General features: G+C 48.3%; 1 protein-coding gene across 8 annotated transcripts in view; it reads left to right on the top strand.

Annotated features, from left to right (window-relative positions):
* Positions 1-821: 821 nt before the first annotated feature.
* The window catches only part of FLVCR2 (FLVCR heme transporter 2), an 81,391-nt gene continuing 65,119 nt past the window's right edge, over positions 822-17,093 (top strand). For 5 of the 8 annotated variants that reach the window (XR_649926.3, XM_009211986.3, XM_031667966.1 and 2 more), the window contains exon 1: positions 11,248-12,315. Coding sequence is in view for 5 of the 8 variants with exons in the window: in XM_009211986.3 (XP_009210250.2) it covers positions 11,665-12,315 (651 nt within the window). In the remaining 3 variants the exon portion in view is untranslated. Of the gene's footprint in view, positions 1,619-4,633; positions 4,712-11,247; positions 12,316-17,093 lie in introns of those variants that run through there. The other 3 variants (XM_031667968.1, XM_017961376.3, XM_017961375.2) reach the window with 3 other exon arrangements.

Raw genomic sequence — 17,093 nt, 5'->3', positions numbered from 1 at the left:
TGGATGACTAACTACCAGCCTGGGAGGCAGAGCAAGATTCTGTCTCAACAAGAGAAAAAAAAAAAAGAGTGAAGGGGAGCAGGGCTGGGGGCAGGCCCGTGACAAAGTGAAGACTCCGGTGGGTGAGGGTGTCGAGGAGGGACCGCACTGCGTGAGCCAGAAACAGGCTTGGAGGGAAAGGGAGTGAGGCAGGGAGTGGGTGCCGGTTGGGTTCCCACCACCCCAAGCAGGGCTGGCTGGGGACTGGACAGTGAGTATATTGGTCTCTGCTGGGCAGCATCTCTGTCACTCACATGCCACCTGAAGCCGTCTATGTATACATTCCTGCTCTAAAGCAAGGAACACCAGTGCACCCAGGACCTCAGGGGTCAGAAAGACAAAAACATATTATACTATCCTACTGGGGAGATAGCGTTCCTGGGAGCCGTGGTAACTAAGAAGCATGTTAAGGAATGAAAAAAAACTCAAGGAAGACCAGAAAGGTAAACTGTCATACAGAGATCTGTAAAAGAAGGAAATAACAGTGAAGACACAAGGCTGGGTTTTGGATTTTAGAGTCATCTGCAGAATCACGTAGGTTATTGTGCACAAGAAATTGAATGGAGGCAGGAAGCCCTCGAAGGTGGTGGTGCTCCTGGGTCACGGCTCTGGCCGACGGGGTGGGCCTTATGCAGGTGGATGGGGCTTTATTCAGGTGGGCCTTATTCAGGTGGATGGGGCTTTATTCAGGTGGGTCTTATTCAGGTGGATGGGGCTTTCAGGCACTGAGAGGTTAGGGAGTTAGGTTCTTTGTTTCTAAAGGCACGTGGGGCAGAGGAAGGCATTGATTGTTTATCTGCCTGGTTAGTTGCCCCTCTCCTTCCGGAAACGGCCTCTCCTTCACTCCAGTATGGTTCCCCCTGGGGAGCTGCCCTGTTTTTATGCGGCCTTTGCCTCCACGGTCATAGTTGATGAGGCTGGGAATGGGCAACTGGGAGTTTGTATTTAAGACACAGAGGACAGCTTCTCTCGGGCAGCTGAAGTTGTCAGGAGGTGTAATGCCAGGGCTGCTGGCTGCCGTGTTTTCTGACAAGTGGAGAAACTAGCCTTGAGGAGAGAGAAAATGCAAGCTGGCCTGCAGGGAACGTCGGAGAAGCCGAGCATCCTGAACATGTTCCAGTGCTTGGTTCTCTCTGCTCTTCTGCTGCTTGGCCGCCAACTCCTCTTGAGGTCTCTGAGAACCCCACCTCCCCTAGCCGCCGGTGGTCTTCAAATACAGTGTCTCTGAGCTTAGGCTGGTGAAAGTTGGGCGTCTGTCATTTGCAATCAACTCAGCAGTGAAAAAGAAAGGTTATTGAAAGAAAAACCTGGGGGTACAGTCAGCACTTTCAGTTTTCTCATCTGAGACACTAGAACACACTTTCAGGGACTACTTGGGGCCCAGGGAGGCTGATGGCCTCAGGGGGACTTCACACAACTACTGACTTAAGCTTAAAGGGAACCCATAACTAGCTGGGTTTTATTTTGGAATTGTTTGTTTATTTCTAATTCTTCTGTTCACAGAATTCAGGGGAACCCGAGCCAAGGCTGTCCTGCCTGTAGCCTAGAGGAGGCACCATGCCAAGGAGTGAAAGATGAGGTGAGGAACTCGGGACACCTTACTTTCCATAGAATTTGATGATTGGATTTTCATGGGAATTCACACTCTGAATTGGAAGTAGGTTCTCTGGCCTCTTGCTCTTGCAGTGACAGAGGTCACTGTAGGGAAGGGGTGGAAGGAAGAATAAAGGAATGGAGAGAAAGAGAAGAGCAGGAGGTGTGGGTACATAGTCACCTGTCCTTGACAGCCTCGCTTCCCTCTGTGGAAGATCTCAAGGTGGAAGCTGGGATTCTCCCTCCAGATGGCAGCTCCATCTGCCCAGCTGGTCGCATCTAAAACCCAGGCAGGGCATTCTCCTGACCCCTCCCTCTCCATCCTCCTGCAATTCCAGTCTAGTCCACCCCCATCTATCCCTGCCCACTTCTCTCCATTGTCTTGCCATTGCCCTCGTTCAGTTCACAAATTCCATTCTTACCTGAGTGACCATAGCAGCCTCCTAAGAGGTCCATCCCCACCCAGACTGGATTTGCCACAAGCCCAGCTGGAGCAGTCTCTCCAGGACACAAATCTGACAGTGACCCTCATCTGCTTAAAACCTCCCAGTGGCTCCCCTTTGCTCCCAGGGTAAAGTTAACAAACAAAAACAGGAAAGCCCTCAATAAGGCCCACGCAATCTGGCTGCTGCCTCTCTCCAACTACGTTGGCTTTGCTTCTCACCCTCGCTCTGCTCCAGCCACACTGGCTTTGTGGCTTAAAAGGGCCTTGCTCCCTCCTGGTTCAGGGCCTTTGCACATTCTGTTCCTTCTTCCTGGGAAGCCCTTTCCCTCTCTTTCACCAAGTTAAGTCTCACTTTTATTTTATTTTTATTTTTTGAGATGGAGTCTCACTCTATCACCCAGGCTGGAGTGCAGTGGCACACTCTTGGCTCACTGCAACCTCTGCCTCCCAGGTTCAAGTGATCCTCCTGCCTCAGCCTCCCAAGTCGCTGGGGCTACAGGCACCTGTCACCATGCACAGCTAATTTTTTTTTGTTATTTGTAGTAGTGACAGAGTTTCACCTTGTTGACCAGGCTGGTCTCGAACTCCCAGCCTCAGGTGATCCACCCCCCTCGGCCTCCCAAAGTCCTGGGATTACAAGCATGAGCCGTAATTCTAACTTTTAAAAAAATATATTGCTTAAGATCCCACTAATCTGTTCCATCTTTATAAATTCTTACAAATAGCCCTCACAGCACTTACAATTTTACTTATGTGTGTATGTAAGTGTTTGATTGATGTTTGTCCTCTCAAGGACACTGTGAGCTCCATGAAGGTAGGGAGGGACCACGTTTGTTTTGCTCACCCCTAGGATCCTCAGCACCTGCCACAGGGCCTGGCTAAGTCTTACCTATCCCTCAATATCCCGACCTAACATCTCTCTGAGAAGCCCCCGTGACTCTAAGTTTTGGGAGGCCCATGAACCAGCCTGGACCACACAGTTATCGTACCACCTGGCAATAATCTGCTCACATAACTGTTTCACCACTATTTTGTGGATTCTTGGAGGGCAAGAACCTCATCTTCGTTGAATTTGTTTCCTCTACACCCAGCACAGTGTCTGGCCTGCAGGAGATCAATGGCGGGTAAATGAATGACTCTGTTAAACAGACAGTCCCCTGGGCCTGGGTTTTATACCCTGTACCTCAAGGAGCTGGCTGAGATGACTTTGTGTTTCCTTTCTCTGACATTGCGGCTCCAGCATTGCATAACCCTGCCCAGCCAGCACCCCTCTGCTTTGTCATGCCATGTGCCTTTAACTGTTGCGGTGGCAATCAACAAATCTTGCTGCTACCACCGTTTCTCTATTCCATTATGCAAAGGGAGCCTCACACCTCTGGGCTTTCTATAGATTATGCAAAAAGCAAAGCCATTTTAATGTCTCCTTCCTCTTTGACTCATGTTTTTTAGTTAGCTCTTTCTCATATTTATGGGGCAACTTTTTTTTTGGTTTTCTAATTATTAAGAAGCATGTAAAATATAGAACAGGTATGAAGAACAACACAGTGGTCACCCATGATCACACCCAAGGACGTGCAGCTGAGGATACAAAAGGTGACCCACGTACAGGGACCTTGTCTTTAGAGGAGGACTGATACCATCTGAGACCTTTCCAGATGTACTCATGTACTTCTAGGGAACTGAAAAGTCTATTTCAAACCGTGTGTCCCGGACAGAACCCAGCATCTACATGTCCAGCTAGGAGGCCTTTCTTCTAGACTCTCGCCTGAGAAAAATGGATCTTCTCCTTTGAATCCTCAGCAGCCCCTGAGCACATTCCATTCTAGGACAGACTTGGAGACTCTGAGCTGGGAGGGCCCTGGAGGGGAAGAAATCTAGACTCCCCCGTGGCACAGGAACGCCCTCCCAACTTTCCCACCCACGGGCTCTGAGGTGTGGCAGTGGGGTCCAAACACCACAGGGGACACATTCCAGAAAAGAGAAAGGAAGACACGATCCACCAAGGAGACACGAGCATCCGGAACAAGCCGGACATGCTTTTATTTCTTGGGAGGCCACCTAAGAGTAGGACTCATCTAGGAAATGCAACCAAAAAGTCAATGCAGTCAGGTCTTCATTTTCCCTCTGTGGGCCAGACGCGACACTGGAGGTGGGGATTTGAAGATGAACAGACCATCATTCCTAAGCTTGAGGAGCGCACACTGAGTGGTTAACTTGAAGAGGTAAACAAACATGTGTGAACCTGTGTGACAGGAGCTACCACAAAGCCACACACGCAGGGAAGGAAGAAACCTCTGAATCACACTTCGGGCATGGAGGAAGGCTTCCTGGAAGAGGGGACGCTTGCCCTGCGTTGTGAAGCATGCTTGTGGGGAGCTGCAGGTGGCTCCACCTGTCTGGAGCAAAAGGTGGGGAGTGGACAGTGGTGGGAGATGTGGCCAGAAGGACGTCACAAAGGCCTCGTGCGCAGAGCTGAGAAGTGTGAGCCTTCCAAGGGTGCTTGCCTCTCGTGGCAGATCCCCGGTTTCCTCAGCCTTAACCTCTTACCCTCTCTAGGTTTCCTTCCTTGTTTTGGTGACCACTGGAGGGTTCAAGGCAGAGAGTGACCTGAAGAGAACTGGAAAGCCCTGTGAGGTAACATCCGGCTGAACTGGAAGGAGCGAGAACAATGAGGAGGCAGCTGTGGGATGGAAGTGAGAAGCCAGGAGAGACTACAGCAGGGTGGTGGCAGTGAGAAAGGACAGGAGGGAAGACTGTAAGGAAAGAAGCATCTGTGACACTGAGAGTGAGTGAAGGGAGATCTGGGGAATCCTCAGTCTTCAGGCTTGGCTCACTGGGAGCTAGTGGTGTGCTTCATCGACAGAGAGAACTCCAGAGAAGTAGACCTTGGCACAGATCTTTGGATGATGGGACAGAAGTTGAGTTGTAAGTTGTAGGGATAAGACCCCACAGACTCTACAAGTATGAGAGACGTTAGGCTCAAAAAGAAGGCCAGGGAATGGTCAAACAAGACTAGGGTATGGGGAATAGGTCCTCTGACCACACAGACAATTTCTCTGAGGTGACACCCTAATGGACTTTGGAGGACATAGCTCGGCTGAAGAGGCATCCCTGAGGTTCCAGGGTTGAAGTCTTGGGTGTCCATCACAGCACCAACAGTATAAACTCTAGGACAAGTTGACCACACTTTGAGACATTGTCTATGGGCCCCAGTGAAGCAGCTGGAGCTCTGTTAAATTTGATTCCATTGTTTATTTTTAGGATTTTTTTTAAGTTTAAAAAAATGGTTGGCTGGGCGCTGTGGCTCACGCCTGTAATCCCAGCACTTTGGGAGGCTGAGGCAGGCTCTCAAAAGGTCAGGAGGTGGAGACCATCCTGGCTAATACGGTGAAACCCTGTCTCTACAACGAAATACAAAAAATTAGCCAGGCATGGTAGCACGCACCTATAGTCCCGTAGTCTCAGTTACTCGGTAGGCTGAGGCAGGAGAATCACTTGAACCTAGGAGGCGGAGGTTGCAATGAGCTGAGATCGCGCCACTGCACTCCAGCCTAGGTGACAGAGCAAGACTCCATCTCAAAAAAAAAAAGAAAAAAAAAATTAGTTATACATAGTTCAAACAATAACATAACCATGTATAAAACATATCGTTGTCTACCCCCCTTTCCTGGGCTCTGAAGGCAACTACTTCCAACTCTTCTCAATTCTTTTGGTACTTACCACCATAACTATAAGTGCAATGGGTATATTGACACTTCCAGACTTTTTCTGTGATAAGCATTTACATGCCATAGGCTTTTCAATATGGCAGACAAGTATCACACAATGGAAGTCTGGATTCCCTCCCCTCCAGGGTCTGCTCAGAGATTTTCCAAGTTTGTCCTTGAAGGGAAAGTGCTCCAGGGAATGCGCTTCTGCCAAAACCGCAGGGAAGAAGACCAGCTCTCCTTGTTTTCAGTTTTTGGTTTTTGTTTCCACTTTTGATGGAGACAGGGCCTAGCTATGTTCCCCAGCCTGGTCTCGAACTCCTGAGCTCAAGCAATCCACAAGCCTCGGCATCCCAAAGGGCTGGGATTACAGGTGTGAGCCACCGTGCCCGGCCCCATTCTCCTTGTTTAACTGTTTACCCCACCCTCATCTCAACCCTGCACAGGTGCCCACTTCCCACTCCCCCATCCTGCTAACAGAGTTATATCATAGCTTTGGATACATTGACTTCCGGTGTTCACTTTATTAGGATTGTGTTCATGCTATGCAAATCAAATCACTTAAGGTATATCGGTGTATCATGATTATTTTTTCCTTTTCCTCCATAGCTTTGTTTATTCCACTGGAGTTAATAATGCTTCCTTTCCCCCATTTACTTAGTTATATTTATGGTACTTATCATTAGCCCAACCCCTAATCTTCCCCCAATTGTGTAAACCTCTCAATATTTTCAAACATGATTCTTTGAGTGTGACCTTCTTGAAGAAATCTTTCTTGGAGTCTTCGAAGCAGCTTGAGCCTGAGTATGCTGCTTTCTTCTTTTTTTTGCGGGGGGGGGGGTGGGGACAAAGTCTCGCTCTTGTCCCCCAGGCTGGAGTGCAATGGTACGATCTTGGCTCACTGCAACCTCTGCCTCCCAGGTTCAAGCGATTCTCCTGCCTCAGCCCACCGAGTAGCTGGGATTACAGGTGCCTGCCACCATGCCTGGCACATTTTTGTATTTTTAGTAGAGATGGGGTTTCACCATGTTGGCCAGGCCCGTCTAGAACTCCTGACCTCAGGTGTTCCACCTGCCTCGGCATCCCAAAGTGCTGGGATTACAGGTGTGAGCCACTGCACCCGGCCGAGTATGCTGCTTTCTATGCCTGGTAGATAGCTGTCTAGTCAGGAGTTTCCTTTAGCTGGGTGATTCCCATTGCTTGCGTCTCGTGGTGGATTCCTGGTTTCCTCAGCCTTAACATCTTACCCTCTCTAGGTTTCCTTCCTTGTTTTGGTGGAGCACATCCTTCAGCAGCTTCCTGAGAGAGAAGATAAGGCAGTATCATTTTTTGTTTCATTCTCTTCTCAGACTGATTTTTTGGTAGTTTGGATATAGCATTCTAGGTAAGAAATGATTTTCCTTCAGAATGCATTGTTCCATCAATTTCGTTTCCAGGCTTGAGGCAACTGTGTTGACATTTTGCACCTTTTAACTTTTTCTGCTTTTTAAAAATCTCTAAAATCCTATTGGATCTCCTCTTTGTCTCCAGTTTTGTAAAATTCCGTGGTGATGTGCAGTACAACTCTATAGACATGTATTGAGAGTGTGTTACATAGTTTATCTCACTAAACACTCCAAGATATACAAAGATATCCACAAGTCCTGAGATAGCTAGAAATCTGAGGGAAGTGTGGGAGATAAGGCAAACAGAATATTGATGAGCATGTAGTATTACACATAAAAATTATGCATATAAGACTTGTAAGGGCAACGTTTTCACAGATTCCAAGTGTTGGTATTTTTAAGAAAGAATAATGCAGGCTCCTAACCTGATTCATTCTGTTAGAAATTTGGCCTTCCCGTGTACTCAACAAACTCCTTGCCTCTCATGTCTATAGCTCTGTTCGGCTAGTAGTAAGCTATCAATAAGAGGGTGATGTTTTGACTCTGAATCCAGGAGTTGCTGATAGCCTCCAGTGGGCTGACTTAACTACCATTCTGCAGGAGGCCACACAAGCTTGAGTTCAATGCCTGAGGTTCGTTCCCTCAAGCTTCCTAAGGTGTCAGTTGGAATAGAGCCAGGAACCAGAAACCAGATCCCCCTTTCAGGAAGCAATCCCTAAAATGTATTTCTCCTTACCCTTCAAGGTGTACCTATATGTACTGATAGATAGAACATCATAAAAATAGATATGCTACATAGTAAGCTGCTCAATACATGTTTTTTCAATGGAAAGAATACGGAATATTTCTATGTAGTATCTACTCAATAGAGCTGACCCCAATACCCCATCCCCCACATTAGGAATCAGCCAAGAGTCATCCCTACCCTGGTGGCTCTCAGTGTATCATTATTATTATTGAAAACAGTTTATGCATATTAGCTTATTTAATTCTCATAGCAATTCTGAGGCAGATTTGTTTTGTTTTGTTTTGTTTTGTTTTTGAGACAGAGTCGCGCTCTGTCTTTCAGGCTGAAATGCAGTGGTGCCATCTCGGCTCACTGCAACCTCTGCCTCCTAGGTTCAAGCGATTCTCCTGCCTCAGCCTCCCAAGTAGCTGAGATTACAGGCGTATGCCACCATGCCTGGTTAATTTTTGTATTTTTAGTAGAGACAGGGTTTCACCATGTTGGCCAGGGTGGTCTTGAACTCCTGACCTCAAGTGATCCACCCACCTCGGCATCCCAAAGTGCTGGGATTACAAGTGTGAGCCACCGTGCCTGACTGGAGGCAGGTATTTTTAATCCGTATTTGTTAGATTCAGAAACTGAAGAATAGAGAGGTCAAGTGACTTGCTCAAGATCCCAAAGGTAAGAATGACAAAACAGAACTTCAAGTCTAAGCAGACCCAACCCAGAGCTCACAACAGATCCAGCTCGTTCCACCACAAAAGCAGTTCCAAATCTCACTTGAATTCCAGGTTAGACCCCTTCGAATCGCTCACCAAGCCGAAGGGCTGCCCCAGAAGAGCTCATGGGAAAGGCCACGTGGAAAGAGCACCCATTTTATTGCTGCTTGTTCTGATGCTATTTCGCTATAGGACACTGAGTAACACACCTGCCTCTCCAGGCCTCAGTTTCCTTATCTGTAAAATGAAGTTAAGAATATATACTGAAGAGTTTTGGCAGAGGCCCATGATGACCAAGGGAAAAGAAGCAGTGAGAGGTCTCAGAAGTCCTTCTAAGAGAACAGAGTTCTGTGCTCCCTGGAGAATGATGGAAAACACAGGAGGAATAGTGACAACATGAGATGTTAAATTACTGTAGAAATTCTTAGATGAGTCTGAACTCCCTCTTCAAATATTCCATTATAATCCAAGACTCTATAGTTTCTACCAAAAAGTAGGTGCCTTCAAGCAGGGAGTGATCGTTTGAATCTAGTTCTCTCCTGGGAATCAGTGGTTCTAACTTGGCTGCACGTTGGGATGACCAGCGGAGCTTGAGACATGCAGATGTTCAGGTCAGTGGAGCTTGAGACATGCAGATGTTCAGGTCAGTGGAGCTTGAGACATGCAGATGTTCAGGTCAGTGGAGCTTGAGACATGCAGATGTTCAGGTCAGTGGAGCTTGAGAGACATGCAGATGTTCAGGTCAGTGGAGCTTGAGACACAGATGTCTGGGTGGGTCAGTGGGAGCTTGAGACATGCAGATGTTCAGGTCAGTGGAGCTTGAGACATGCAGATGTTCAGGTCAGTGGGTTTAGACATGCAGATGTGTTCAGGCTGGGGTGGAGCTTGAGACATGCAGATGTTCAGGCCGGGGTGGAGCTTTTGAGACATGCAGATGTCTGTAATGTAAAGTGGAGCTTGAGACATGCAGATGTCTGTGGCCAAAGGGAGCTTGGAGACATGTAGATGTTCAGGTCCACCCTCGGAGATCTCTATCGGGGGTGTTGCCCGAACACTTGGAATATTAAGAGTTTCTTCATATGATTCTAATGTGCGGACAAAATGCAGAGCCACCTCCCAGAGCTTCAAGTTATTCATTTTCTGGTCTGAAGTTTAACAAAGAAAAAAAAAAAAAAAAAAAGGAAGCAGTGATGCCCAGTAGCCCTCAAAATTCAACGTGCAAACAAATGAATCTCCTGGGCGTCTTGTTAAAATGCAGCTTTCAATTCAGTGGGTCTAGGTTGGGCCTGGCATCCTTCTTGGTTCTTTTGTTGTTGTTGTTTTGTTTTTTAAGACCTTAACACTGGAGGGGATTCTGCCCTTCTAAAAAGCTCCCACAGGGTGCCCACACTGCTATCCACAGACCGTGCCTGAATAGCTAGGCTACAGCTTGAATGATTATAGACTTGAATGAGAATTATGGCTCTTCTTACCAGCTGGGACCTTCAGGAAGAAGTTATTTCACTTCTTGGAGTCTCGGTTTTCTTATCTATAAAATGCAGGCCAGCAATAGCAACTTTATCGCAGAATTCTTGTGATGCATAAATGAGATAGTGCATTCAATTTGTTTAGCACTGTACAACAAATGTTAGCTTTTTGCTAGGATAGCCAGCACTTACGGAATGCTTACTATGTGGCAGGAATTTTCTAAGTGTGTTCATGTATTAACTCATTCAAGTCTCAAAACAACACGGTGAGGTAGGTACTATTATTTCATCATTCCCATTTACAGATGAAGAAACTGAAGCACAGAGAGGTGGAGTTCCTTGATCTACAGTGACACCTCGTTGTAGCTAAGCTGCTGTTTGAACTCAGGGAGAATTTGGACTCCTTACCAGGATCCCTCGCCAAGAATAGGATCAGTGCAGCGGGTCGAGGGTTTGCCCTTTGAAATGGGCTGGGACCGGCAGGTGGCAGACTAGTGCTGCTTGAGGTCAAAGACCGCTTCCAAGACCAAGCCCGGAGCCAGCTCTGCGCTAAGCGTTCCCATCACACAACCGCGGACAGCTTCTTCAAACTCCTCTTTCCCTCCCTGCCACCCTAGGGTCTTCGCCCAGAATCCATCAGGAAATAAGAGCCCCACATAACAGGTTCAAATGTAACCTCCCCAAGACAAAACCACGTCCGCAGGGAAAGAAGCGAGTAAAGCGAGTTTTCTGCAACTCCCCTTTAACCCAGAAGCGCAACCAGCCCGGGAATCTACAAATCTTTCTTTAGTTCAGCAAGGGGCTGGGAGCCTAAGCCAAGGGGAAGAAAGTTAGGGAATCTCTCTTGAATTCCCCAGGACACTTAGGTGGCCCCCGGCTTTGGTGCACGCGCGCAGGGCATGCGGACAGGCACTGGGGACGCTCTATTTTGCGGATTACCTCGGAGAGGCGGATATTCTTGCAGGGTCCACTGACAGCGGGTGGCAAATGAATTTGAGGGACAGTGCAAGGGGTGGGGGTTAACCGGGCGGTTTCCATGGCGCCCGGGGCGTGGGGGAGGAATGCATCCCGCAAGCTGTGGCGAAACAACTGCGCTGCCCGGCGGACCGGGCTCGAGAAGGCAAGAGACACCGGGTGGGGGGTGGAGTTGGGGGGGCGGAGGAAACCAGCCAGGACGGGGGCGGGGCGGTCACGTGTGCCCGACGGGGCGAGGCCCCAAGCTGGCCCCGGAGAGGACTCTGCGGGCGAAGTGGCTGCGCAAGGAGAGAACTTTTCCTGCACAAGGAACGCCTTGTGGGGAGACCCAAGGCAGGAGCGGTCCGGAGCCGGCTGCAGCGTGTGCGGCCGGCCTTGGGACAACGATCGCCGCGGGTGGGAACAGACAGCCCCAAGCAAAAGTGGGAGGAGGAGCTTGGGGGTGAGCACAGGAAGCCCCACTTGAGGCTTTTACGCAGCCTTGAGTCTCTGTTTCTTCTGGAATAGGCAAGTGTCCTTTCAACTCTAAGAGACCAGTGGAAGCCACTATCCCTTAAGACTGCCGGAGTCCTCACCACTTCTCCAGGATTCCAGAGGAGACTGTGGTCATGGTGAATGAAGGTCCCAACCAGGAAGAGCGCGATGACACCCCTGCGCCGGAGTCCGCACTCCAAGCGGACCCCAGCGTCTCGGTCCATCCCAGCGTCTCCATCAACCCCAGCGTCTCTGTCCACCCCAGCAGTTCGGCCCACCCCAGTGCCTTAGCCCAACCCAGTGGCTTGGCTCACCCCAGTAGCTCGGGCCCTGAGGACCTCAGCGTGATCAAGGTGAGCAGGCGCCGTTGGGCCGTGGTCCTGGTGTTTAGCTGCTACTCCATGTGCAACGCCTTTCAGTGGATCCAGTACGGCTCCATCAATAACATCTTCATGCACTTCTACGGTGTCAGTGCCTTTGCCATCGACTGGCTGTCCATGTGCTACATGCTGACCTACATCCCTCTTCTCCTGCCGGTGGCTTGGCTGCTGGAGAAGTTCGGCCTCCGCACCATTGCCCTCACCGGCTCGGCTCTCAACTGCCTGGGGGCCTGGGTGAAGCTGGGCAGCCTGAAGCCACACCTCTTTCCAGTCACTGTGGTGGGCCAGGTCATCTGCTCCGTGGCCCAGGTTTTCATCCTGGGCATGCCCTCCCGCATCGCTTCTGTCTGGTTTGGGGCTAATGAGGTTTCAACAGCCTGCTCGGTGGCTGTCTTTGGCAATCAGGTAGGTAGAAGAGTTTGTGAATGTTCCCAGGGGTGTGTGTTAGATTGCACCTAACTATTGGGTATGGGAGGCTGTAATTTGCTGATTGTCCAACAGTGTTTGTGACTCTGGGTGACAGTGACTGGGTGTGACAGGCAGTGATTGTGATGCTGTAAGAGAGGCGGGAAACAAAAGCAGGGGGACCTGCTCTTTCAGCTTTTCATCACAGTTGCTCTTGCCCCAGCCGAAAGCATGCTTCTAGAACATACTATACCTTTGCTGTGTCATTCCTGAACCTGTGTCAGTCCACCAACTTAGACCTGTAACTTCAGGAATGCTCTTCGCTCTCTGGCAGCAGCCCCTGGGCATCAGACTATTCTGGTGTCATCAGAACTTGGCAGTATTTTCAGTTGGACCAACCAGCTTTCCTAGAGTGCAGTATCTCCTCTACTGCATAGAATTGCAAAGCCATGCCTGGTGGTGTTTGGCACTGTTTTTACCTTGTTTTATACACAGCTGAAGCCAGGACAGTGGGAACAGTGCTTTGTGCCAAACTCCTTGCCTGGGATTTGGAGCCAAGTCCAGCAGGATGGAGTAGAAATCTCACTCTGAATTTCCAAGGCCTAGAAAGGGTAGTTCATGTCTTAATCTTTTTCTCTTTCCTTCTTATTGGAAGGAGAAGCTCACATTCTTTGCATCTCAATGTGGTTATGATCCAGAAAGCTGGGCAGGTTGTAAACCTGAATGCCGTCTCCAAATACTCGAAACAAATATTTATGGGAATATTTAAAGCAAATGTCTTTCAGCCAGACCACTGCCTCCCAGTCTCACATCTTCCAAGCACGTACAGTCCTGGCTGTGTATTTAACAAAGGATTGGTAATCCTGTCTCACACGTCCCTGTGAAGAGACCACTGAACAGGCTTTGTGTGAGCAACCAGGCTGTTTATTTCACCTGGGTGCAGGCAGGCTGAGTCTGAAAAAGGAGTCAGCAAAGGATGGTGGATTACCATTAGTTCTTATAGGTCTTGGGATAGGCAGTGGAGTTAGGAGCAATGTTTTGTGGACAGGGAGTGGATCTCACAAAGTACATTCTCAAGGTTGGGAAGAATTACAAAGAACCTTCTTAAGGGTGGGGGAGATTACAAAGTACATGGATCAGTTAGGGTGGGGCAGAAACAAATTACAATAGTGGAATGTCATCAGTTAAGGCTATTTTCACTTTTGTGGATCTTCAGTTGCTTTAGGCGATCTGGATGTATATATGCAGGTCACAGGGGATATGATGGCTTAGCTTGGGCTCAGAGGCCTGACATTCCTGTCTTCTTATATTAATAAGAAAAGCAAAACAAAATAGTGAAGTGTTGGAGCAGCGAAAAATTTTGGGGGTGGTATGGAGAGATAATGGGCGATGTTTCTCAGGGCTGCTTCGAGTGGGATTAGGGGTGGCATGGGAACCTACAGTGGGAGAGATTCAACTGAAGAAAGGTTTTGGGGTAAAGGGTGATATTGTGGGGTTGTTAGAAGAAACATTGGTTGTATAGAATGATTGGTAATGGCCTGGATATGGTTTTGTATGAATTGAGAAACTAAATGGAAGACACAAGGTCCAAATAAGAGAAGGAGAAAAACAGGTATTAAAGGACTAAGAATTGGGAAGACCTAGGACATCTAATTAGAGAGTGTCCAAGAGGGTCCAAGGGGGGTTAGCATAATTACTTGTTTGTTTGGCGAGTTTTGGGGCTTTATTCAAGACAGAGTCCTCTTTAAGTTTGAGGCTGAGCTTGGTGAGGTGTGTTTTTAAAAGACCATTAGTGCGTTCTACCTTTCCTGAAGATTGAGGGGTATGAACGTTTCACTGAATACCAACAGCCTGAGAAACTGCTTGGGTGATTCGACTAGTAAAGGTCAGTCCATTATCAGACATTCCTGTCTTCTTATATTAATAAGAAAAGCAAAACAAAATAGTGAAGTGTTGGAGCAGTGAAAAATTTTGGGGGTGGTATGAAGAGACTGTATAGAGGTGGGAAGGCCAAACCTAGGAATTATGTCTGACAGAAGGGAATAAATAACTTCAGTGGCCTTCTCAGACCCTGTGGGAAAGGCCTCTACCCATCTAGTGAAAGTGTCTACCCAGACCAAGAGGTATTTTAGTTTCCTGACTCAGCGCATGTGACTAAAGTCAATTTGCCAGTCCTGGGTGGGGGCAAATCCCCAAGCTTGATGTGTAGGGAAGGGTGGGGGCCTGAACAATCCCTGAGGAGTAGTAGCATAGCAGATGGAACACTGAGAAGTGATTTCCTTGAGGATAGATTTCCACAATGGAAAGGAAATGAGAGGTTCTAAGAGGCGGGAATGTACATGGAAGAGGTTATGCAAATGACGATAGAATAGAATGGGCCTGTGAGACTGGAAGGAGATATTTTCCTTGGTCCAAGAACCATTTGCCTTGTGTGGGAAGAGATTGATAGGTGGAAGTTTCAGTGTGAGAGTAGGTGGAGTGACCCCTGAGAAGGAGAAAAACTGGCTGTGCATGACAGAAATTGGAATGCTAGCTGCTTCTTTAGCTACCTTATAAGCATAAGTGTTGCCCTGAGCCATGAGATCTGATGCCTTTTGGTGGCCCTTGCGGTGTATGACTCCAGCTTCCTTTGGAAGCAAAGCAGCCTTGATAAGAGTTTTTATTAAAGAGGCATTAATGATGGAGGGCCCTTGCGTAGTGAGGAAACCTCTTTCAGCCTATATAACGGCATGATATGGAAGGCATATTTAGAGTCAGTATAAATATTGATGCGTAGTCCTTTTGCAAGAGTGAGGGCCTGAGTTGAGGCAATGAGTTCGGCTTGCTGAGAGGTAGTGGAGGAGAGCAGGAGGTATATGTGTCAGGTGTGAGGAAGAAAATAGATTTTGGAAGTTATGAGAACTGTAGAGAGTGATTTGAGCATAGTTTGTGATTTTGAGGGCCTCTAAAAGTATTATGGTGGTGGCAGTGGCCGCTGCACAGAGACATGATGGCCAGCCTAAAACAGTAAGGTCAAGTTGTTTGGACAAAAAGGCTACAGGGCGCAATCCTGCTCTTCTGTAAGAATTTTGACCGCACAGCCCTGTACTTTGGCTGTGTGTAATGAAAAGGGTTGGGATAAGTTAGGGAGAGCTAGTGTGGGGGCAGCTTCTAGGGCTGTTTTTAAGGAACGGAAAGAGCAGTGGTGAAAGGATTTAGGATCTATGGGGTCAGATAGATTTGCTTTTGTGAGTTTATATAACGGTTTAATCAGGGTGGTAACTAGGTATCCAAAGGCAGAAGTACAAAACCATGCCTAGGAAGGAAAGAAGTTGTTGTTTTGTAGAAGGTGTTGGGGTTTGGGAGATTAGCCAGACACGATCAGCAGGAAGAGCACATTGTTTTCATGAAGAATTATGCCGAGATAGGTAACGGATGAGGAAGAAATTTGGGCTTGACTGAAGTAATGGGGGCTGTCTCTGAAGCCTTGCGGCAGTACAGACCAGGTAAGTTACTGAGGCTGATGGGTGTCAGGGTCAGTCCAAGTGAAAGCGAAGACAGGTTGGGATGAAGGGTGCAAAGGAATAGTAAAGGAAGCATGTTTGAGATCCAGAACAGAATAATGGGTTATGGAGGGGTTGTGGAGGGAGGCAGTGAGGATAGGAGAGTCTATGGCTTTGGCACCACAGAGTGGATAGCCCAGACAATTTGGTTGATAAGGTGCAGATCCTGAACAAACCTGTAAGGCTTGTCCAGTTTTTGGACAGGTAAAATGGGGGAATTTTAAGGAGAGTTTATAGACTTTAAAAGGCCATGCTGGTACAAGCGAGTGATAACAGGCTTTAATCCTTTTAAAGCATGCTGTGGGATGGGATACTGGCATTGAGCGGGGTAAAAGTGATTAGGTTTTAATGGGATAGTAATGGGCGTGTGATTGGTTGCCAGGGAGAGAGTAGAGGAATCCCATACTTGTGGGTTAAGGTGGAGGGATCCGAGAGGAGGACACGAAGGAGGCTTTGAACTGGGTAAAAGGGCGGGAATGAGGTGTGGCTGTAGCCTAGGAATAGTCAGGGAAGCAGATAATTTAGTTAAAATGCCTTGACCTAATAAGGGAGCTGGGCAGGTGGGGATAACTAAAAAGGAGTGCATGAAAGAATGTTGTCCAAGTTGGCACCAGAGTTGGGGAGTTTTAAGAGGTTTAGAAGCCTGGCCGTCAATACCCACAACAGTTACAAAGGCAAAGGAAACAGGCCCTTGAAAAGAAGGTAATGTGGAGTTGGTAGGCTTGGTATTGATTAAGAAGGGGACGGACTTAGCCTCCACTGTAAGAGTTACCTGAAGCTCAGTGTCTGTGATGGTCCAGGGGGCTTCTGAGGCGATTGAGCAGCGTCAGTCTTCAGCTGCTAAGCCGAGTAAATCTGGGAAGGAGTCGGCCAAAGAACACTGAGTTTGGGCTCCAGGGGCTTTAGGAGCAGCGGCGATGTGAGTCAGACAGTCTGACCTCCAGTGGGGGCCCGCACAGACAGGCCGTGGCTTAGGAGGAATCCAGGGCTGCCAGCATTCTGAGGCCCAGTGGCCAGACTTCTGGCATTTGAAGCAAGGTCCATGAGGATGTTTTGAAGGAGCCCCTGGGAGCTGTGGCTTAGATGTTCTGAAGTTCTTGTATGCTGGAGATGTGGTTGTGGGTTGTCTCACAGTGGAGGCAAGTAGCTGTAACTCAGAAATGCGTTGCTGTCTGGCTACCTCCTCTCTATTATTGTACACCTTGAAGGCGAGGTTGATTAATTCCTGTTGTGCGG

This window comes from Papio anubis, chromosome 7 (assembly GCF_008728515.1).
Source record: "Papio anubis isolate 15944 chromosome 7, Panubis1.0, whole genome shotgun sequence".
Lineage (NCBI taxonomy): Eukaryota > Metazoa > Chordata > Mammalia > Primates > Cercopithecidae > Papio > Papio anubis.
The sequence above is the reverse complement of the archived record's forward strand: the minus strand, read 5'-3'. Positions and strand labels throughout refer to the sequence as shown.